General features: G+C 42.0%; 1 protein-coding gene across 1 annotated transcript in view; it reads right to left on the reverse strand.

Annotated features, from left to right (window-relative positions):
- The window catches only part of RYR3 (ryanodine receptor 3), a 568547-nt gene that overhangs the window by 136825 nt on the left and 412298 nt on the right, over positions 1-19424 (reverse strand). Inside the window, 3 exon segments of the mRNA XM_021099907.1 lie at positions 6083-6203; positions 8726-8837; positions 10539-10719. Of these exon segments, the coding sequence (XP_020955566.1) occupies positions 6083-6203; positions 8726-8837; positions 10539-10719 (414 nt within the window).

Raw genomic sequence — 19424 nt, forward strand, 5'->3', positions numbered from 1 at the left:
AAAATACTAGCATACCAAATTTAGCAGACCATTAAAAGGATCTTGCACCATGATCAAGAGGGATTCACCCCTTGGATGCAAGGATGGTTCAGCATATGCAAATCAATAAATGTGATGCACCACATTAATAGAATGAAAAACAAAAACCCTATGATCATCTCAATAGATGCAAAAAAAAGCATCTGACAAAATTCAACATACTTTTATGATAAAAATCTCAATAAATTTGGTATAGAAGGAACATAATTCAACATTATAAAGGCCATATGTTACAAACCACAGTTAATGTACTCAACAGTGAAAGGCTGAAAATTATTGTTTTGGTATACAAACATTTCACTTTTTGATTAAATTTATTTGTAACTATATAATTGTTTTTGATGCAGTTGTAAATGGCATTGTTTTCTTTATTTCTTTTTTTCAGCTAGTTCATTGTTAGGGTATAGAAGGACAACTGATTTTCATATGTTGATTTTGTATTCTGAAACTTCACTGAATTAATTTACTAGTTCTAACAAGTTTTTGGTGGAGACTAGGATTTTTCTATATACCAGGTCATGGTCTCAGGAAACCGGGACATTTCACTTTTTCCTTTCTAATTTGGATGTATTTTATTTCTTTTTCTTGCCTGATTGCTCTAATCATGATTTCTGGAACCATGTTGAATAGGAATGTCAATACTAGAGACCCTTGTCTTGACCCTGATCTCAGAAGCACAAAGATTATTCAAACTATAAAACTTTAATCAAAGAAATCAAAGAAGATGTAAAGAAATGGAAAGATATTCCATGTTCCTGGATTGGGAAAATCAATACTGTAAAAATGGCCATACTACCCAAAGCAATCTACAGATTCAATGCAATCCCTATCAAATTACCCATGACATTTTTCACACAACTAGAACAAACAATCCAAACATTTATATGGAACAACAAAAGACCCAGAATCGCCAAAGCAATCCTGAGAAACAAAAACCAAGCAGGAGGCATAACTCTCCCAGACTTCAAGAAATACTACAAAGCCACAGTCATCAAAACAGTGTGGTATTGGTACCAAAACAGACAGACAGACCAATGGAACAGAATAGAGAATCCGGAAATAAACCCTGACACCTATGGTCAATTAATCTTTGACAAGGGAGGCAAGAACATAAAATGGGAAAAGGAAAGTCTATTCAGCAAGCATTGCTGGGAAACCTGGACAGCTGCATGCAAAGCAATGAACCTAGAACACACCCTCACACCATGCACAAAAATAAACTCCAAATGGCTGAAAGACTTAAATATACGACAGGACACCATCAAACTCCTAGAAGAAAACATAGGCAAAACACTCTCTGACATCAACATCATGAATATTTTCTCAGGTCAGTCTCCCAAAGCAATAGAAATTAGAGCAAAAATAAACCCATGGGACCTCATCAAACTGACAAGCTTTTGCACAGCAAAGGAAACCAAAAAGAAAACAAAAAGACAACTTTCAGAATGGGAGAAAATAGTGTCAAATGATACAACGGACAAGGGCTTAATCTCTAGAATATATAAGCAACTTATACAACTCAACAGCAAAAAAAACAATCAATCAATGGAAAAATGGGCAAAAGACCTGAATAGACATTTCTCCAAAGAAGATATACAGATGGCCAACAAACACATGAAAAAATGCTCAACATCCCTGATTATAAGAGAAATGCAAATCAAAACTACCATGAGATACCACCTCACACCAGTCAGAATGGCCATCATTCATAAATCCACAAATAACAAGTGCTGGAGGGGCTGTGGAGAAAAGGGAACCCTCCTGCACTGCTGGTGGGAATGTAAACTGGTACAGCCACTATGGAGAACAGTTTGGAGATACCTTAGAAATCTATACATAGAACTTCCATATGACCCCGCAATCCCACTCTTGGGCATCTATCCGGACAAAGCTCTACTTAAAAGAGACACATGCACCCGCATGTTCATTGCAGCACTATTCACAATAGCCAGGACATGGAAACAATCCAAATGTCCATCGACAGATGATTGGATGAGGAAGATGTGGTATTTATACACAATGGAATATTACTCAGCCATAAAAAAGAATGACATAATGCCATTTGCAGCAACATGGATGGAACTAGAGAATCTCATACTGAGTGAAATGAGCCAGAAAGACAAAGACAAATACCATATGATATCACTTATAACTGGAATCTAATATCCAGCACAAATGAACATCTCCTCAGAAAAGAAAATCATGGACTTGGAGAAGAGACTTGTGGCTGCCTGATGGGAGGGGGAGGGAGTGGGAGGGATGGGGAAGCTTGGGCTTATCAGACACAACTTAGAATAGATTTACAAGGAGATCCTGCTGAGTAGCATTGAGAACTTTGTCTAGATACTCATGTTGCAACAGAAGAAAGGGTGGGGGAAAAATGTAATTGTAATGTATACATGTAAGGATAACCTGACCCCCTTGCTGTACAGTGGGAAAAGAAAATAAAAAAAAAAAGAAATAATCAGTTGTTCTTTGATTCCCTAACAATAAGCTATCTGAAAAAAGAAATAAAGAAAATAACACATTTACAACAGCATCTAAACCAATAAAATAGTTGCAAATAAATTTAACCAAATGAGGGAGTTCCCGTCATGGTGCAGTGGTTAACGAATCCGACTAGGAACCATGAGGTTGCGGGTTCGATCCCTGCCCTTGCTCAGTGGGTTAACGATCCGGCGTTGCTGTGAGCTGTGGTGTAGGTTGCAGACGCGGCTCGGATCCCGCGTTGCTGTGGCTCTGGCGTAGGCTGGTGGCTACAGCTCCGATTCAACCCCTAGCCTGGGAACCTCCATATGCTGTGGGAGCGGCCCAAGAAATAGCAACAATAACAACAACAACAACAACAACAAAAGACAAAAAAAAAATAAAATAAAATAAATTTAACCAAATGAAAGCTTTATATACCAAAACAATAAGACATTGATGAAATAAAGTGAAGAATAAATGAATACGTGGAAAGAAGTCCCATGTTCATGGATCAGGAGAGTTAATATTATGAAAATGTCCATACTACTCAAAGCCATCAGTAAATTTAATGCAATCTCAACAAAACTCCAATGTCATTTTTCACAGAAATAGAAAAAAAAATCCTAAAATTTGTACCATATCACAAAACACCCTGAATAGCCAAAGCAATCTTGAGAAAGAACAAAGCTGGAGGCATCACACCTTCTGATTTCAGACTATATTACAAAGCTATACTAATCAAAATAATATGGTACTGGCATAAAAAACAGATACAGAGAACAACAGAATAGAATAAAAAGCCGAGAAATAGGGAGTTCCCGTCGTGGCGCAGTGGTTAACGAATCCGACTAGGAACCATGAGGTTGCGGGTTCGGTCCCTGCCCTTGCTCAGTGGGTTAATGATCCGGCATTGCCGTGAGCTGTGGTGTAGGTCGCAGATGCGGCTCGGATCCCGCGTTGCTGTGGCTCTGGCGTAGGCCGGTGGCTACAGCTCCGATTGGACCCCTAGCCTGGGAACCTCCATATGCCACGGGAGCGGCCCAAGAAATAGCAACAACAACAACAACAAAAGACAAAAAGACAAAATAAAAAAAATAAAAAAAAAAAGCCGAGAAATAAACCCATGCACATATAGTCAACTAACATTTGACAAAGGAGCTAAGACCAATCAAAAGGGAAAGGATAATCTCTTCAATCAAAGATATTGGGAATTGGATATTCACATGCAAAAGAATGAAATTGGATCCCTTTCCTACACAAAAGTTGACTTGAAATGGATTAAGGTCTTAAATTTAAGACTGGAATTAAAATTCCTAAAACAAAATATAATAGGTAAACTCCTTGACAGTGTCTTGGCAATGACTTTTTGGATATGATACCAAAGGCAAAAATCAACAAGTGGGACTACATCATACTAAAAAGCATCTGCATAGCAAAAGGAACAATCAACAAAATGAGAAGGTAACCTACAAAATGTGAGAAAGTATTTGCAAACTATATATCCAACAAGGAGTTAATATCCAAAATATATAAGGAACTAAAAAACTCAACAGCAAAAACAAAAAATTGTATTTAAAATGGGCAAAGGACCCAAATAGACATTTTCCAGGAAAACATACAAATGGCCAACAAATACATTAAAAATGTCCAATATCACTAACCATCAGGAAAAGTAAATCAAAATCACAATGAGATATCACCTCACACCCATCAGAATGGTTATTATTTAAAAAAACCCAAAAAACCAAAAAAACAAGGGAGGACAAATGCTGGCAAGGATGTAGAGAAAAGGGAATCCTTGTGCATTGTTGGTGGAAATGTAAAATGGTATAGCCACTATGGAAAACAATACTGAGGTTTCTCAAAAAATTAAAAATAGAACAACCAAATGATCCAGCAATTCCACTTCTGGATACACATCCAAAGGAAATTAAACCACTATTTCAAAGAGGCATCTGTGTTCTTATGTTCCCTGTAGCATTACTCATGATAGCCAAGATATTGAAATAAAATAGTTTAAGTGTCCATAGACAGATGAATGGATGTGGTGTGTATACACATACACACACAGGGGAATATTATTTAGTCATAAAAAGAAGGAAATTCTACCATTTGCAACAATATGGGTGGATCCTGAGAGTGCAATTTTAAGTGAAACCAGTCAAAGACAAGTATTGTATGATTTCACTTTTATATTAAATCTAAAATAACTGAACTCATAGAAACAGAGTAGACTGAAAGTTAGTAGGTGTTGAGGCAAGGGAAATGGAAGATTTTGGCTAAAGGGTATACACATTTTCACTTATACGATGAATAAGTTCTAATGCACAGCTTGCTGACTATAGTTAACAATATTGTATACTTGAAATTTACTATGAGAGTAGAACTTAAATGTTCTCACCGTAACAACAACAACTGGTAATTATGGGAGGTGAAGGTTGCATTAACTAGCTTTATTGTCGCTAACATTTTCCAATATCGAATTATCACATTATAGGAGTTCCTGTCACAGTGGAAATGAATCCGACTAGGAACCATGAGGTTGTGGGTTCGATCCCTGGCCTCGCTCAGTGGGTTGAGGATCTGGCATTGCCATGAGCTATGGTGTAGGTTGCAGACGTGACTCAGATCCTGCATTGCTATGGCTGTGGTGTAGGCTGGCAGCTGTAGCTCTGTTTTGACCCTTAGCCTGGGAACCTCCATATGCCACGGGTGCAGCCCCCCCCCCAAAAAAAAATCACATTGTATACCTTAAACTTATTTAACATTATATGTCAGTTACATCTCAGTAAAGATGAAAAAAATATGATATACTCCACAGATTCCCCAAACTCATTCCAACACCTTTGTTAACATGTACACCAAATAATAGCTTTTTACCAATATGTTCCAGGGAACACCAGTTTGGAAAACACTGTCATAGAGTCCTCCCTTTTCAATTCTTCCATCTGCCAGGAGCAAACTACCCTGAGAACAATCTGCAGTGGCATGGAGAAACTGTATGTTCTGGAGAGTTTAAGTTTTGGAAAGTTAACACAGATTGATGCCCACTGTCACAAGTAGCACCGGGGGTGGGGTGGGGTGCGGTGGGGTGGGGTGGGGTGCGGTGGGGTGGGGTAGGCGGGAACTTCATGATCCATGGCGGTGAAGTGCACAGCACCATGGCAGAAGGGGAGCCTGCGTCAGGCCCTACCCTTCTGTTGTCCCAGCTGGCTGCACATATTGGGGATAAGGAGGGGAAGGAGGAGGAAGGCTTGGGGAGAGCTCTCGTTGGCCCCAGCCCATCAGCCTCCTTCCAGAGGGCTGGAGTTCATAAGACAGTCAGGTCTGGATCAGCTGTATTAATCGGAAACAGGGTATTGAAGGTTCCACACAGGAGAGCAAGGGGGGACAGCAGCCAGCTGGAGCTGGGAGGAGAGAACTCTTTATCACCAGAAAAAGAGCAAGAGACTCAGCCTGCACAGCCTGCCCCGCAGTAGGGGGCGGGGAGAAGCCCCGCACTGTGGACAGAGTCCTGTTGCCAGTGGGTGCTCCCAGGAGACCAGCAGGACTCAGCCTTCAGCTGCTTCCTTACCTTTGTTCAGGGAGGGCAGTTTCAAGGGGATGCTGATGATCCCAACCAAGTCCTCGGTGGGGACCAGGGAGCGTAGAATGGACCTGATCCGGAGGGCTTCCCCCTTTCCTGTCTGGATAAGCTGCAAAGCAGGGTTGGAGAGTAAGAGCAATGAACTCCCACACTTCCGCTCCCCCCCACCTTCAAACATCCAGCAGTGAGATGGTCCTTCTTGGGGGTGGGGTGGGTACACACCCGTGTTTCCCTAATTGTTTGGACTTGTGTGGCCACAAGGAAAAAGAGAAGCCCTTCTCTTGACTTTCCAGAAGAGATCCCACTTAGGGAATAACTCTGGCCAAGGAGGGCAAGTGGATTCCTTTGGCGTGTTAACGATGGTCCTGCAGTTTTGGTATCATGTCTTAGCAGTGACCGTGCAGCTTGTTGGTATTGGTGAGTCTCAGAGTGACTGTAATACCAGGAGCTCTCAGTGGCCATGACAGGAGCATTGACAATGTGGCCCCATCCCAGACCCTAGAATTCTGCTAAATGCAGAAATGATGAGTTTCCATTTCCTAAAAGTTTGATTAATGCCAGGACTAGGGCAATACGAGGCATGTAGAAGATGTCGGAGAGAACTTGAGCATCTCAGGGGAGTTATCTGGGAACAGATATCCTGATCTTTAATGCCACAGATGGGCCAACCGGCATGTGGAGGTGCACATCCTCCTGGATGTGGGGGTAGCAGGTACGCTTTTGGGCGCTGGCTCTTAGCTGGCAATGGAACTGTCATGAGCTCAGGACTGAATCTACCCAGGAGGTGGCTGGATGACATGATGGGTCATAACGCTTGAAGGCCCAGAGAAAGGAGAATACCTGTGTGACCCTAGCTGCTGCCTCTCATTCCTGAGGGCAGGGGTGAGGCTATCAGTGATGGAGGCATTGCCCCTTCCCCTTACTCACAGAGAAGGGACCAGGGGAGAAGTGTGTGTGTGTGTGTGTGTGTGTGTGTGTGTGTGCGCGTGCATGCATGCATATATTTATAAGATGTTGAATCCGAGGGGCAGTAATCAAGGAAGAAACTCCTCCCCAGGTGGGGCTCTAATGGCTTAGCACCCCACCACACCCACCGTCCCTGCAGCTTGGCTTCTGGAGACTAGGCAACTGTGTAACCTGCTTTTTAAAGTGGTTACAGGTGACAGGGGAACTGACCCTTGCCCCAAGACTATAGGATAACCTATTATTTCCCTAGCTTCCTTTCAAGTTTCCTTTATTTGTTTAAAGGCACAGAAATGGAAAGAAAGGCCCATGTGGGTAGGGCAGTTTATCACAGTAGGAACTGGAATGCTAAGAATTCTGATCAGCCTCTCCTTTGAAGATTTAGACTTTTTTCTCTCCATCTTTAGAAACTTTACCCTAGATTCTTCCATGTTGGAATAGTTTCCCTAAGCCCTTGTAGATGGATTTGCCCACAGGCCACATTGTTTATTAGGCAAGACCATGACACAATGGAAGAAAGGTAATAAGAGTGAGTGCTTCAATGCCATGTCTTTCAAACCATGGTCATGACCAGTTAGTGGGTGGTAAAATCAGTTAGCGGATTGCGACCAACATTAGAAAGCATGAAAAAAATTAGTTTAGAATACAAAATATTAGAGTGCATTATTCCCAGTAAGGATAAATTTTGTTTCTGGAATATATGTATACTAGGTTGCAATGTAATTTGTGTTTGTTATTATGATCAAAACAATTTTTTTTTTTTTTTTGGCTAGAATGTTTGAAAGACACCACTTTAATTGATTGCCTTTCATTAGCATTAAAGAAATACAACATATCCACTGTCATCTTGGCAGTGACCATCCATACCAGATACCACTATTTAAGTCACCCCAATCTGCACTGCAAGAGCTTTTGGGTGATGGTCTGGCTTAATCCAAATGCAGTGAACACTGCAGAGAGAGGCAGGCCCCTGAACCCTGAAGGAGCAAATGGAGCAGTTCTTTTACAGAGCTATCAAGTATTTTTCAAATATAAATCTATCTCTTCTGTTTTCCTACAAGAAGCAATTGTTTCCTCTCTCACTTCTGATGTGAGGCTTTATTTGAAACAAGGCCATTCTCTTTCTCCATCCCCAGCAGAGATGAAAAAGGGAAGGCGAAAAGTTTTTGGTTCAAAACCAGAAGTTGGAGGAGCTATCCCATAATAGAAACCACCTTTTTCAGTACGCCTGCAAAGCTAACCACTGGGAAATAATCAAATATGAACCACAGGAAGAAACTACCTGCTTGATACCTAACACCATGGTCATCAAGAAAAGATTTTCCATGTGGAGTATCCTGATAGAGTCAAGAATCAATTTGGTCACATGTTGACCATGCTGAGGCATATAATTTGGTGGGGATTATGAAACAATATGTTGCAGATGTGTCCTGCTAGTATTACAGAGAAATCACACAACACAGGGATTTTCCCAGCAGTCTTTCCTTAGAAAAAGCTGAAGAATTAGGTACCAGAGATGGAAACTACTTTTGACACTAGCTAAAAGGACCAGAGGGAAAGGCATGTTAACGAATGCCAGAGACAGAAGGAGAAATGACATTCAGGCAATCTACGGTGTTCTGGGTTCAAGCCCCTCAAAATTGCTTGCTGGGAACTCTTATCACTTACATGCATTTCAGGGGCACAGCGGCCCAGCAGGTCTATCAGGGCTGAATAGAATGACATAATTGCATTGCCCATGTGCACAATCTCCTCTTCATTTTCATTGTCCTCCGTGCTGCTGAGAGAGAACCAACACAAGGAGGTGTAAGGAAGCCTGGCAGGTGGCGCTACGTCATTAGACACCACATGGCAAGACTCGCTCTGCTTGCCCTGGGCATCACGCATCCTTTCCACTGGACCCCTTCCATCCCTCACCAAGCTCAAAGGACTCAGATATTTGTCCCTGATATTCCTGGAGTCCCATGAACTTTGAGGCACAAGTACTAACTTGAGGGGATGAGGCAGACCACACAGACTCATGGAGTAGCCCTATCACCCCCCAGAGTTCCCACCAACCATCCCTTCCCTTTTCCTTCCTGAAGAGACCTGGACAGCATATTGGACAGTATGGAGGAATACTGTTCTGGCTCTGGTGCTAACAAGAGATATGGCTCTGGGCCTCAGTTTTTCTCATACATGAGGAGCCTGGGGTGGCTTATGTTTTGGGCTCTAGCTAACTCTACTGGATCACCTACTAGAACTAATGCCAAAAAAAAAAAAAAAAAAAAGCCACTGGCTGGAGCGTTACCTCTGCTGAGTTATATCCTTTCTCTAGATTCTGGGGTCTAAGCTAGAGGCTGGGCTGAGAGGGAAACGGTCAAAGACATAAAGAAAGGACGGTCACAAGGCAATCTGATAATGTACTACCTATACCTTTAAACTGTTAAATATCAAGATTATTAGTGCTATGATTTTTTTTCACATTCTGCAGCTTTCTTTGTACCTAAGGAATCAAATCAAAACACTTTTAGAAGAGGAAGTGGAGGGTACTCCCTCTTTTTAAGTGAGATGTGTGAGAAAAAGAAAATATGTGTGTGTATATATATACACATACATATATGTGAATGACTAGATCACTTTGCTGTACAGCAGAAATTGACAGAACATTGTAAATCAACTATAATTTAAAAAAATTTTTTAAAAATGAGGTATGAGATGAGACGCCTGATGGACAGGGGCTGGACTTAAGACAGTGACCAGAATCCTGTCGGTCCTGGCCTCTTAGACTGTACAGCTTCCTCTGGTGATGATGTTGTAGGGAGGTAGCGTGGGGGCTAAAAGAACTTGCCACCTTATTGATTCACCAGTGGGCTTGAGTGGAGCAAGAGAAATGGAAGAGGGTAGAGATGGTACTGATCACTAGGCTTATTGGAAGAGTCATGATAACCACACGCTTGACCAAGTGATCTAAAATGTTTGATGGAGTTCCCGCCGTGGTGCAACGGAAGCGAATCCAACTAGGAACCATAAGGTTGCGGGTTTGGTCCCTGGCCTAGCTCAGTGGGTTAAAGATCTGGCGTTGCCGTGAGCTGCGGTGTATGTGGGTCGCAGATGCGGCTCGGATATGGTATTGCTGTGGCTCTGGTGCAGGCCAGCTACAGCTCCGGTTAGACCCCTAGCCTGGGAACCTCCATATGCCACAGGTGTGGCCCTAAAAGGACAAAAGACAAGAAAAAAAAAATCGTAAATAGCTGTTCTTTAAGTTTGGGGATGGTTTGTTAACGCAGGCTACAGATACAACAATAAACATTTATTCTTTAAAAAATAAAAATAAATAAATAAAATAAAATAAAATAAAATGTTTGAGCCACAGCTGTAAAGAGCCCGTGCTTTCTCTCCCAAAGGAAATTACTGACACTCACTTTATCATTGGTGTATACCGACAATATGTGGGAGCTCACCAACCACATGGGGCCAGAAGGCAATTCCATGCACTTACACGTCTCTCTTGTATCCCTGAGAGGGGAGGTCAAGGGCTGGGTTCTCAGAGATCTTAATGGCGCCTTGCATGGCCGCCAACAGACCGTTTCCTCCTTCGCCCCGCAGGGCCGGGCCAAAGCACTCGGGGCGTCTGATGAGCAGCTTGACCACGACACTAGCATTTTCTTCCACACTTTCACCTAAAGGAAAGAGGCATGATTACCTTCTCTTCTGAGAGGACAACTGATTTCTAATTGACGAGGCTGGGGGAACAGTATTTGATCGAGCTTGTCCCACACATTTAAGATGAGGAGGCAATACTGATAGAGAGAAAGGTGAACTCTGATAAATTAGGTCAGAATCTATTTATTTGAAGTATTATGATCAACCAATATAGAACAGTCTTACTTCTCAGTTCAGGATTTTTGTTTTGTTTTGTTTTGATTTTTAGGGCCACAACCCCAGGCATACGGAAGTTCCCAGGCTAGGAATCAAGTCAGAGCTGTAGCCACCAGCCTACACCACAGCCAGAGCAACTCGGGATCTGAGTCGCATCTTTGACCTACACCACAGCTGTCTGTAATGCCGGATCCTTTATCCACTGAGCGAGGCCAGGGATTGAACCTGCAACCTCATGGTTCATAGTCAGATTCGTTTCTGCTGAGGCACTACAGGAACTTTGTTCAGGATTTTGTGCTGTTCCCATTATTTCACTATATTTAGGTCCTCAAAGGACAAGAAAGACACTACTGAGTCTGCCAGACTCCTGATGAATTCACAAGGGGCTTAGAGAATAAAAGAACTTTACATCTTTATCAACTCCCTGAGGGGTACTGACAAAGCATTTCCTTTCCTCCTCAAGGGAGGAAACAAGGTAACTCAAGCTGGTGTGTCTCCATTAACACCTGGAGAGGCGACATGCTCCCTGTCTCAGGGGGTAATACACACCCCAAGACAACCAGGTCTGTGGGGATGGACCTCAGGGCTTTCCTGAAATTGTTTATCTAGGTAAAAATCTACTTGAAGTTATCTTGGTTATTCTTAGAATAGCTCTGTGAGAAGCTAAAGGTTGGAACACTGCATTTTGCTGGTATTTCTCTTTGTAAAAGCTGTAGACAACTAAGACAGGACGTCACTTCCCAAAGAAGTGACTAAGGAGTGGAGCGGCACATGTAAAAAGGGAGAGCCAATGCTTCTCAGAACCCAGTATTTATAATTCAAAGTAGTTTTACAGCTTGTTCAAACAATTTCATAAAACACACTTTCTGTCTCAGGGTCTCAGACGAAATCTTACTTTGTGTTTGAGAATTTATCCCTGGGCTAAGCTTCAAAGACAAGACTTTTTGACACTTGGTATTGGATGAAGCCTGAAGAAAAACTTTTTTATAAAAGCATTAGATATTGGAGGTTTGGGTTCTATCACAGAGGTTGCATCTTGCTACACTGTTGTATTTATTTATTCTTGTGTAAAAAATTACCTCCGATCTTAGCAAGCTAAGACAGTTGTGTATTATCTTACAGTTTCTGTAGGTCAGGAATTTGGGATGATTAAGTAAGTGGTCCTGGCTTGGGCTCTCCCATGGGGTTACAGTAAAAATGTCAGCCAGGCTGCAGTCTTCTGAAGGCTTGGCCGAAGATGGAGCATCAGTTTCCAAGTTCACTCATATGGCTGTTGGAAGGAGGCCTCAGCTCCTCATCATGTGATCTCTCCATAGGGCTGCTTGAGTGTTCTCAATACCCGCCAGCTGGCTCCCCCCAGTGCAAAGGATCCCAGAGAGAGGGTAAGGCAGAAGCTGTGATACCTTTCACAATCTTATCACATACCGTTACTTCTGCCATACCCTATTCTTTAGAATTGATTCACTGAGTCCAACTCATACTCAAAGGGAGAATTAGGTTCCATCTTTTGGAGGCAAGAGCATGGAAGAATTTAAAAATACATTTTAAAACTATTGTAAGGATTTAAATTGTGTTTAATGAAAAATTTTATGAATCAACTTAGAGCATTAGAATAGGAATCCAGAAAACCTGACTTCCCTTCCAGCTATTTAGCAAATACCTGTGTGAGTTTGCACACTGCACACCTTCACTGGGTCTCATGTCCTGCTGCAGTGCTTGTGCCTCTTCTAGTTTTAGAGTGAAACTATTAGTCTAACCCATATGGACAGATTTCTCCCATCATATCCACAGGATCAGAAGGGCTGAGCTTGCTGTCCCAACACTTGAAATTAACTTGGGCTCACCCAAACTCACCTGTGAATACACTGCTGTGTCTCATAGCCCTGGAGAGTCTACCTGCAGTCCTGGTCTAGAGCTTGGCCTGCTGACATCCTTTTTTAAAAATCACTTGACCTTCTACACCACAGGAAAAATTCAAGATTGTAAGTATAGACCATTGTAAGTTTTACGGCTGTATACACAGGTTCAGAAAAATTTTCACTAAACTGAAATTTAAATAGTTCATCTGGAGTTCCCGTCGTGGCGCAGTGGTTGATGAGTCCGACTAGGAACCATGAGGTTTCGGGTTTGATCCCTGGTCTTGCTCAGTGGGTTGAGGATCCTGTGTTGCTGTGAGCTGTGGTGTAGATCACAGATGCGGCTCAGATCTGGCATTGCTGTGGCTCTGGTGCAGGCTGGCGGCTACAGCTCTGATTGGACCCCTAGCCTGGGAACCTCCATATGCCACAGGAGTGGCCCTAGAAAAGGCAAAAAGACCAAAAAAACAAAAACAAAAACCAACCAACCAAACAAACAAAAAACAGCTCATCAACATGCATTCACAGTTGTATGGCTCAATCCTTCCAGAAGAAACTATATTTTTTATAAAGAAGCTTTTCTTCAAGTTTCATCTAATAGGACTTCAAAAAGGAATTTGCTTTTAATTGGACCAGAATTCATGTGAACAAAATTCTCAGGAGAAGCTAAAAGGGTAAAATAATCACAATCATGGTCCAGTGGAAAGGGTCTGTGAGGGAAAGAAACTCAAGGAGAGGTTCAGTGACATTGCACAGTTTACAAAACAGCTCCGATTAAGCGGTGATGCTCAGGGAAACGTCAAGAAACAGCTCCAGGAGAGTCAATATATTTGAAGGCAAATATTCTTAGTTACAGATATAACTCACGGTTGACTACTTTCCAACGTTGTTGGCCCCCAAATCTTATTAGGCAGCACGTATATCCACACTCCCAGCTATCATTTTCCATTACAAGAATAATGAAGCTAAAACTCTGAAATTTGATTTTTTTCTCATTGATTTTTTAATTGAAGTATACTTGGTGTACAATATGTAATATAATATAGTGATTCACAATTTTTAAAAGTTTTCCTTCATTTATAGCTAGTATGGAATATTGGCTATATTCTCTGTTGTACAATATATCCCTGCACCTTATTTTATACTTAATAGTTTGTACCTCTTAATCCCCTACTCCTATATTGCACCCCCCCTTTCTCTCACCTCACTGGTAACTATGGTTTATACTCATCTATGAGTCTGCTTCTTTTTTATTATATTCACTAATTTGTTGTAATTTTTAGATTCCAAATATGTCAATACAATTCCATATATTGACATTATACAATATTTGTCTTTCTCTGTAAAAACTCTGAAATTTTAAGTGTCAAAAACAGAGGAAAAAACTCCAACCCTGTTAGTCGAGCTCAGTTAAAAATTGTACTTTCTTTCAGTTCTCAGGATGGAGACACTTATGGGTTAGCCCTCGCCTTTGGCAGCATGCTGAATTTAACCTGGCTCTCCCCCAAGTGGCCAGCATCACGGCATTTGATGGAACGTGGTCCACCATGTCCAAAAGGATTCAAAAAGTTAGACCCTGAGTTCTCTATTGAGATTGCTATTGAAATTCATTTGCCACATGAGCCTTATTTTATCTGAATCTCAGCTCTTCAGATCCAAGCTAATTAGGTTGGCTGCTACAATGGACCCAGGAAGCCATTGCTTGATTACTGAATTGTGGTTGTCTAGGGGGAATGCAGAGGGCACAGGAAGGAACTGAAGTGTGACCACTGATGCTAATTGGAGAGGGGACTGAGGAAAAGAATTTCTCAAGGCTTCACAAGGTAGAGAGGATGGCATGATTAAAAGAGAGGGAACATGCTCGTCCTAATTACCATAGCTCAGTAAGCTGAGCTGCTAACCAAATCCACTGTGGGGAGGCTCGACACTGACCTTGAGGGCATTTTTCAAGGGAGAGAGAGATCTGAGCTGAGTTTGTTTTGCTCAAGGGCTTACAACCATGTTTTTTGCTTGAGTTCCAAATGAATAATCACCTTAAAAACAGTGTGAATGTTCACAGGGCCTTTCTTCAAAAGCTCTCAATACTGCCTTGGCATTACTGCCTTCTCTTCAATGTTCCTGTGAATTTGGATGGAAATGGGCTGATTCTCCCCATTTTACTCTGAAGCAGTCATTCTCACCCAGGGACAATCGGGAGGGATGCAATGACTTTACCTTCAGCCCATTGCTTTCCTCACTCTTTGTGTTCTTTTTTTTAAAAAAAGTTTTTATTATAGTTGATTTACATTGTTCCATCAATTTACGCTATACAGCAAAGTGACCCAGTTATATATCTATACCCACTCTCTTTCTCATATTATCTTTCATCATGTTCCATCACAAGTGATTGGACATAGCTGCCTGTACTATACAGCAGGACTTCATTTCCTATCCATTCTTAAGATAACAGTTTGCATCTAATAACCCCAAACTCCCTACTCTCTGTATTCTAACCACAATCCTTGTTTTACGTCCCTTTCCCTGGAATGCGCTCTTCCATCCCATTCCCTTGACATAAAACTCTGACCTAGGAAACTCCATCCTTCAGGACTGGCTTCAACTTGGAAGCCCCAGAGGATCTAGTCCTCCCAAACACCCTATCCTCTTTCTTCAATCGTTTCACACAAGTGTAATTCATGAGCTGTTTGCATCTGTTCATATTTTTCTCACCAGACTGTGTATTTAATGAGACCAGGGTCCTATGTCTGAATTATCTAACTACAGACATGCAAGCATCTTGTTAGCATCACGAAGAACACTGAAATGATCAGACGGAAAGCTGAGGGTGACTATGCACCACTGCATTACCAGACCAATTACCAGCCTTTTTACCAGAACTAAGGCTGTCCAAGTCCTAGGATTCTAAATTTGAGAACAAGAACAACATCTTAGACATTTGAATCCTAATCATCCCCAGTCATTGGTATCAATCACACTGAGGAATGGTTATTACATTTTTTGGCTCTGAAAACATGAATACACAAACCAGCTTACTCCTTTAAGCATCTATACTTACTATGCCCTTCAATGCCAAAACACTGTGTTTTACTCTGGATCCTAAACACTGATTTCCTCAGTGTTACTGAGATACCAGTGACATATCCTAAAAGATTTGTGTCTCCCAGCTCAATACCCACCCTCTGCCCCATGATGCTCTCCCCATATATGCTTCAACTATATCCATTGCTTTCTTTAGGATGTTCTTCAGCATCTGCCTTCTTCCTCAGGCATCCTACATCCCCTTTACCAGATCCCCATAAACACCATCGTTTTTGGCATGTCTAAATTGTTACCATGTAGGGGGGTGTAGTTGTTTTGAGTGTCTATGTATATTTCTGATAATTCTGCTTGGGTTTATTCTGTTTGCTGCTTTGATGTATAAGTGACCTCAGGGCAGAACTTCTAGAGCATATCTCTTGTCACTTTTCAGAGCCCCTCATGTACACTTAACATGTCACAGGGTGGATGCCCAAGTTATAGCCCCTGATGATAAATCTTCCCAGAGAAGCTGACTCAGCAAAGCTTGGACACACTGTGCTCCTCACAACTAAGTTTGTAGCCTGAGAAAGATATCGCTAAAATACTCCAAAGACTCTAGGAAGCCCAGGATCCTTTCCCTTTCTTCCTGATGGTTGGTAAGGAATCTCTTTCTTTCTTTCTTTCTTTTTTGTCTTTTGATTTTTTAGGACTGCACACACGGCATACGGAAGTTCCCAGGCTCAGGGTCAAATTGGACCTGCAGCTGCTGGCCTAAGCCACAGCCACAGCAATGCCAGATCTGAGCCATGTCTCACAGCAACCCTGGATCCTTAACCCACTGAGGGAGGCCAGGGGTTGAACCCCCCACCTCATGGATACTAGTCAGGTTTGTTACCACTGAGCCACAACAGGAACTCCAGGTATCTTTTTTCTTCTTAGTATCTACATTACAAGGAGATTAGTCAGACACCCAGACACATCTTTGTCTAGAGTGGCTATAAAGTTTGCAACTGCTGGGTTAAGAGAAAGTTCTCAACTTCAGGACTTTCTAGAGTTAAATACAACCCAAGGCTCCCCAGCAAGCTAATAAAATATAGTGGAGAGGAGTTCCTATTGTGGTGTAGCGGAAATGAATCCGACTAGGAACCATGAGGTTGAGAGTTCGATCCAGGGTCTTGCTTAGTGGGCTAAGGATCCGGCATTGCCGTGAGCTGTAGTATAGGTCGTAGATGTGGCTCAGATACTGCGTTGCTGTGGTTGTGGCTGTGGCTGCAGCCAGCAGCTGAAGCTCCAATTTGACCCTTAGCCTGGGAACCTCCATATGCTGCGGGTACGGCCCTAAAAAGCAAAGTAAAAAAATATATATATACATGTAAATAAATAAATATACATATAGTGGAGAAAATTATATGCTCTAAGAAGCTCTTTTAAAGACAAATCTTGTTTAAGAAGATTTAATGCCAACATTAAGAGATGCTAGAAAATAACAGAATTTTCTAATTCTATTATTTTGACAAGGCAAGAGCTTTTGATTTGACTTAAAATTTTGAAAAAATATAAGCATCAAACAAATTAAATACTTCCACAATTTTTGACAAGCTCATAGAAGAAAATGCTATTGCTTCTTGTTCATTAGGGAGACAAGTGTTACCAAGAAAATACTGAATAATGTCTGAGTAAAGTTTGGCTTTTGGAACCAAACTGCTCTGGTTCAAATCCTAGTGAAAGTCTATTAGCTGTGTGATTCTGGGAAAGGTACTTGATCTCTCTAAGCACTGGGGTCTTTATCCATAAAATGATGAAGAGAAACTTAGCTAAGTCATTAGATTGTTGTATAATATAAATAAGCTAGCACATATAAAATGCTTTGGACAGTGGCTGGTACATGAAAATGCTGAGTGTGGACTGTTATTAGCACCACCACCATCATCACTTACCACCACCTACCACTGTCACCCCTACAATTCACTATGACTATCTACCCATCATCACCATCACCACCCATTACGACCACCTCTCCCTCCCATCACTTATCACTACCCACAAACCATTATCACCACACCTACCACCACTAACCATCACTCACTCTGATCTGCCCTCAAATCCACTCAAGCATCATATCCCACCATCACTATTGTCACCAATCACTACCAACTATTACTACCCCCTCATTATCATTCACCCATCATCACCACCTACCACTACCCACCATGACCTGTGACCACCACCCACCCTCCCACAACCCCACCATCACCCACCATCACCAGCCCCATTACCATCCATGATCACCCATAACAACCTCATCTTTCACAACTGAGCACAAAAGTATCCAGGAAATCCTACTTCATCACTTTTTGGCTATGAAGACTTTGAAGTAAAAACACAAGGACAAAGAAATTTGAGACTCCAAGGAATCTGTTTATGAGAGTCTTCCCACTTCAAATGCCCGAATACTCTTGTAAGGAGCATGAACAGCAATGACAACTAACACAACTGTAGGCTCGCTATGTTTCTGGCACAGTGTTTTCCATGGATTATATCATGTAAGCCTCACAACAACTCTGTGAGGTACATGCAATTATTATCTCTGTTTTATATGCAAATATACCTGAGGCTAGGCAAGTTTTAGGAACTTGCCTAAATTCACAAAGTGAGTGACAGAGCCATTTCTGAACCTAAGACACTCCATCCTCCAGCCCAAACTCTTCCACCTCATACTGCTGTGGCTGAGACAGTCTTTCTCCTCTGGGTGCTCAACAGGATTCTAATGTTTTCTTTTCTCATACTCACCATCTCTCTCTCTCATGCTCTGCCCAGGGACAGTCTCCTCCCACCCTTTCAACTGCAGGTGACCTACAAGTCCACTCAGTCCCAATTTGTTGCCTGATTGACCTCTATTCTATGGCCCCCATGAGAGGCATCTCCCTTTGGGGTTCATACATTATCTGAACCACACAAACTCGTGACCCTTCCTCGTAAACCATTTTCTCCTTCTGACCATCCTATTTCTTTTCTCCCTCCCATTAAATCTCTTAAGCTTCAATGTGACTTCTCTTCCTTTTCTCTCAACACACCCAGGCTTGGCCACCGTAATCATCACCACTAGGGCATCCTATAGATTCTGTCTCTGTAATTTCTTGCAAATGGATCTCCTCCATTCCATTCCATTCCACTCCATTCTTATCACCACCACTGTTAATTCCAAAGTTCATCCTAACCTGGGTACAAAAGCTTCTGGTGGTTGCCAGCAATCTCTCTTCTAATAGGTTCCTGGTTCTCTGCTCACTGAATCAAGACTAAGCTCTTCAGCTTGGTAGTTGGATTCTCTCCCTTGCAGCTGTCTACCTACCTTGTAAATTTCACCTTTTACCACTGTCATCCTTATATCTATCCTCCAGTCTAGCAGGTCACTGTGTTTCCTGAGCACATGTGCTTTAGTCCTCAGGCCACAGCTCATGCTGCTCCCCAACTGGACCACGTTTCCTGCACCCCTGCATCTGGAGCTTTGGCCCTCTGAAACTCATCTCTAACATAACTCCCCCAGGAGGCCCTTTCTGATTTCAAAAGGATATGAGTTTCCCCTCGTGCAACCCTCCAGCTCTCCATCCATGCCTTACTCTACTCCTTATTAT

This window comes from Sus scrofa, chromosome 7 (genome assembly GCF_000003025.6).
Source record: "Sus scrofa isolate TJ Tabasco breed Duroc chromosome 7, Sscrofa11.1, whole genome shotgun sequence".
NCBI classification, from domain to species: Eukaryota; Metazoa; Chordata; class Mammalia; order Artiodactyla; family Suidae; genus Sus; species Sus scrofa.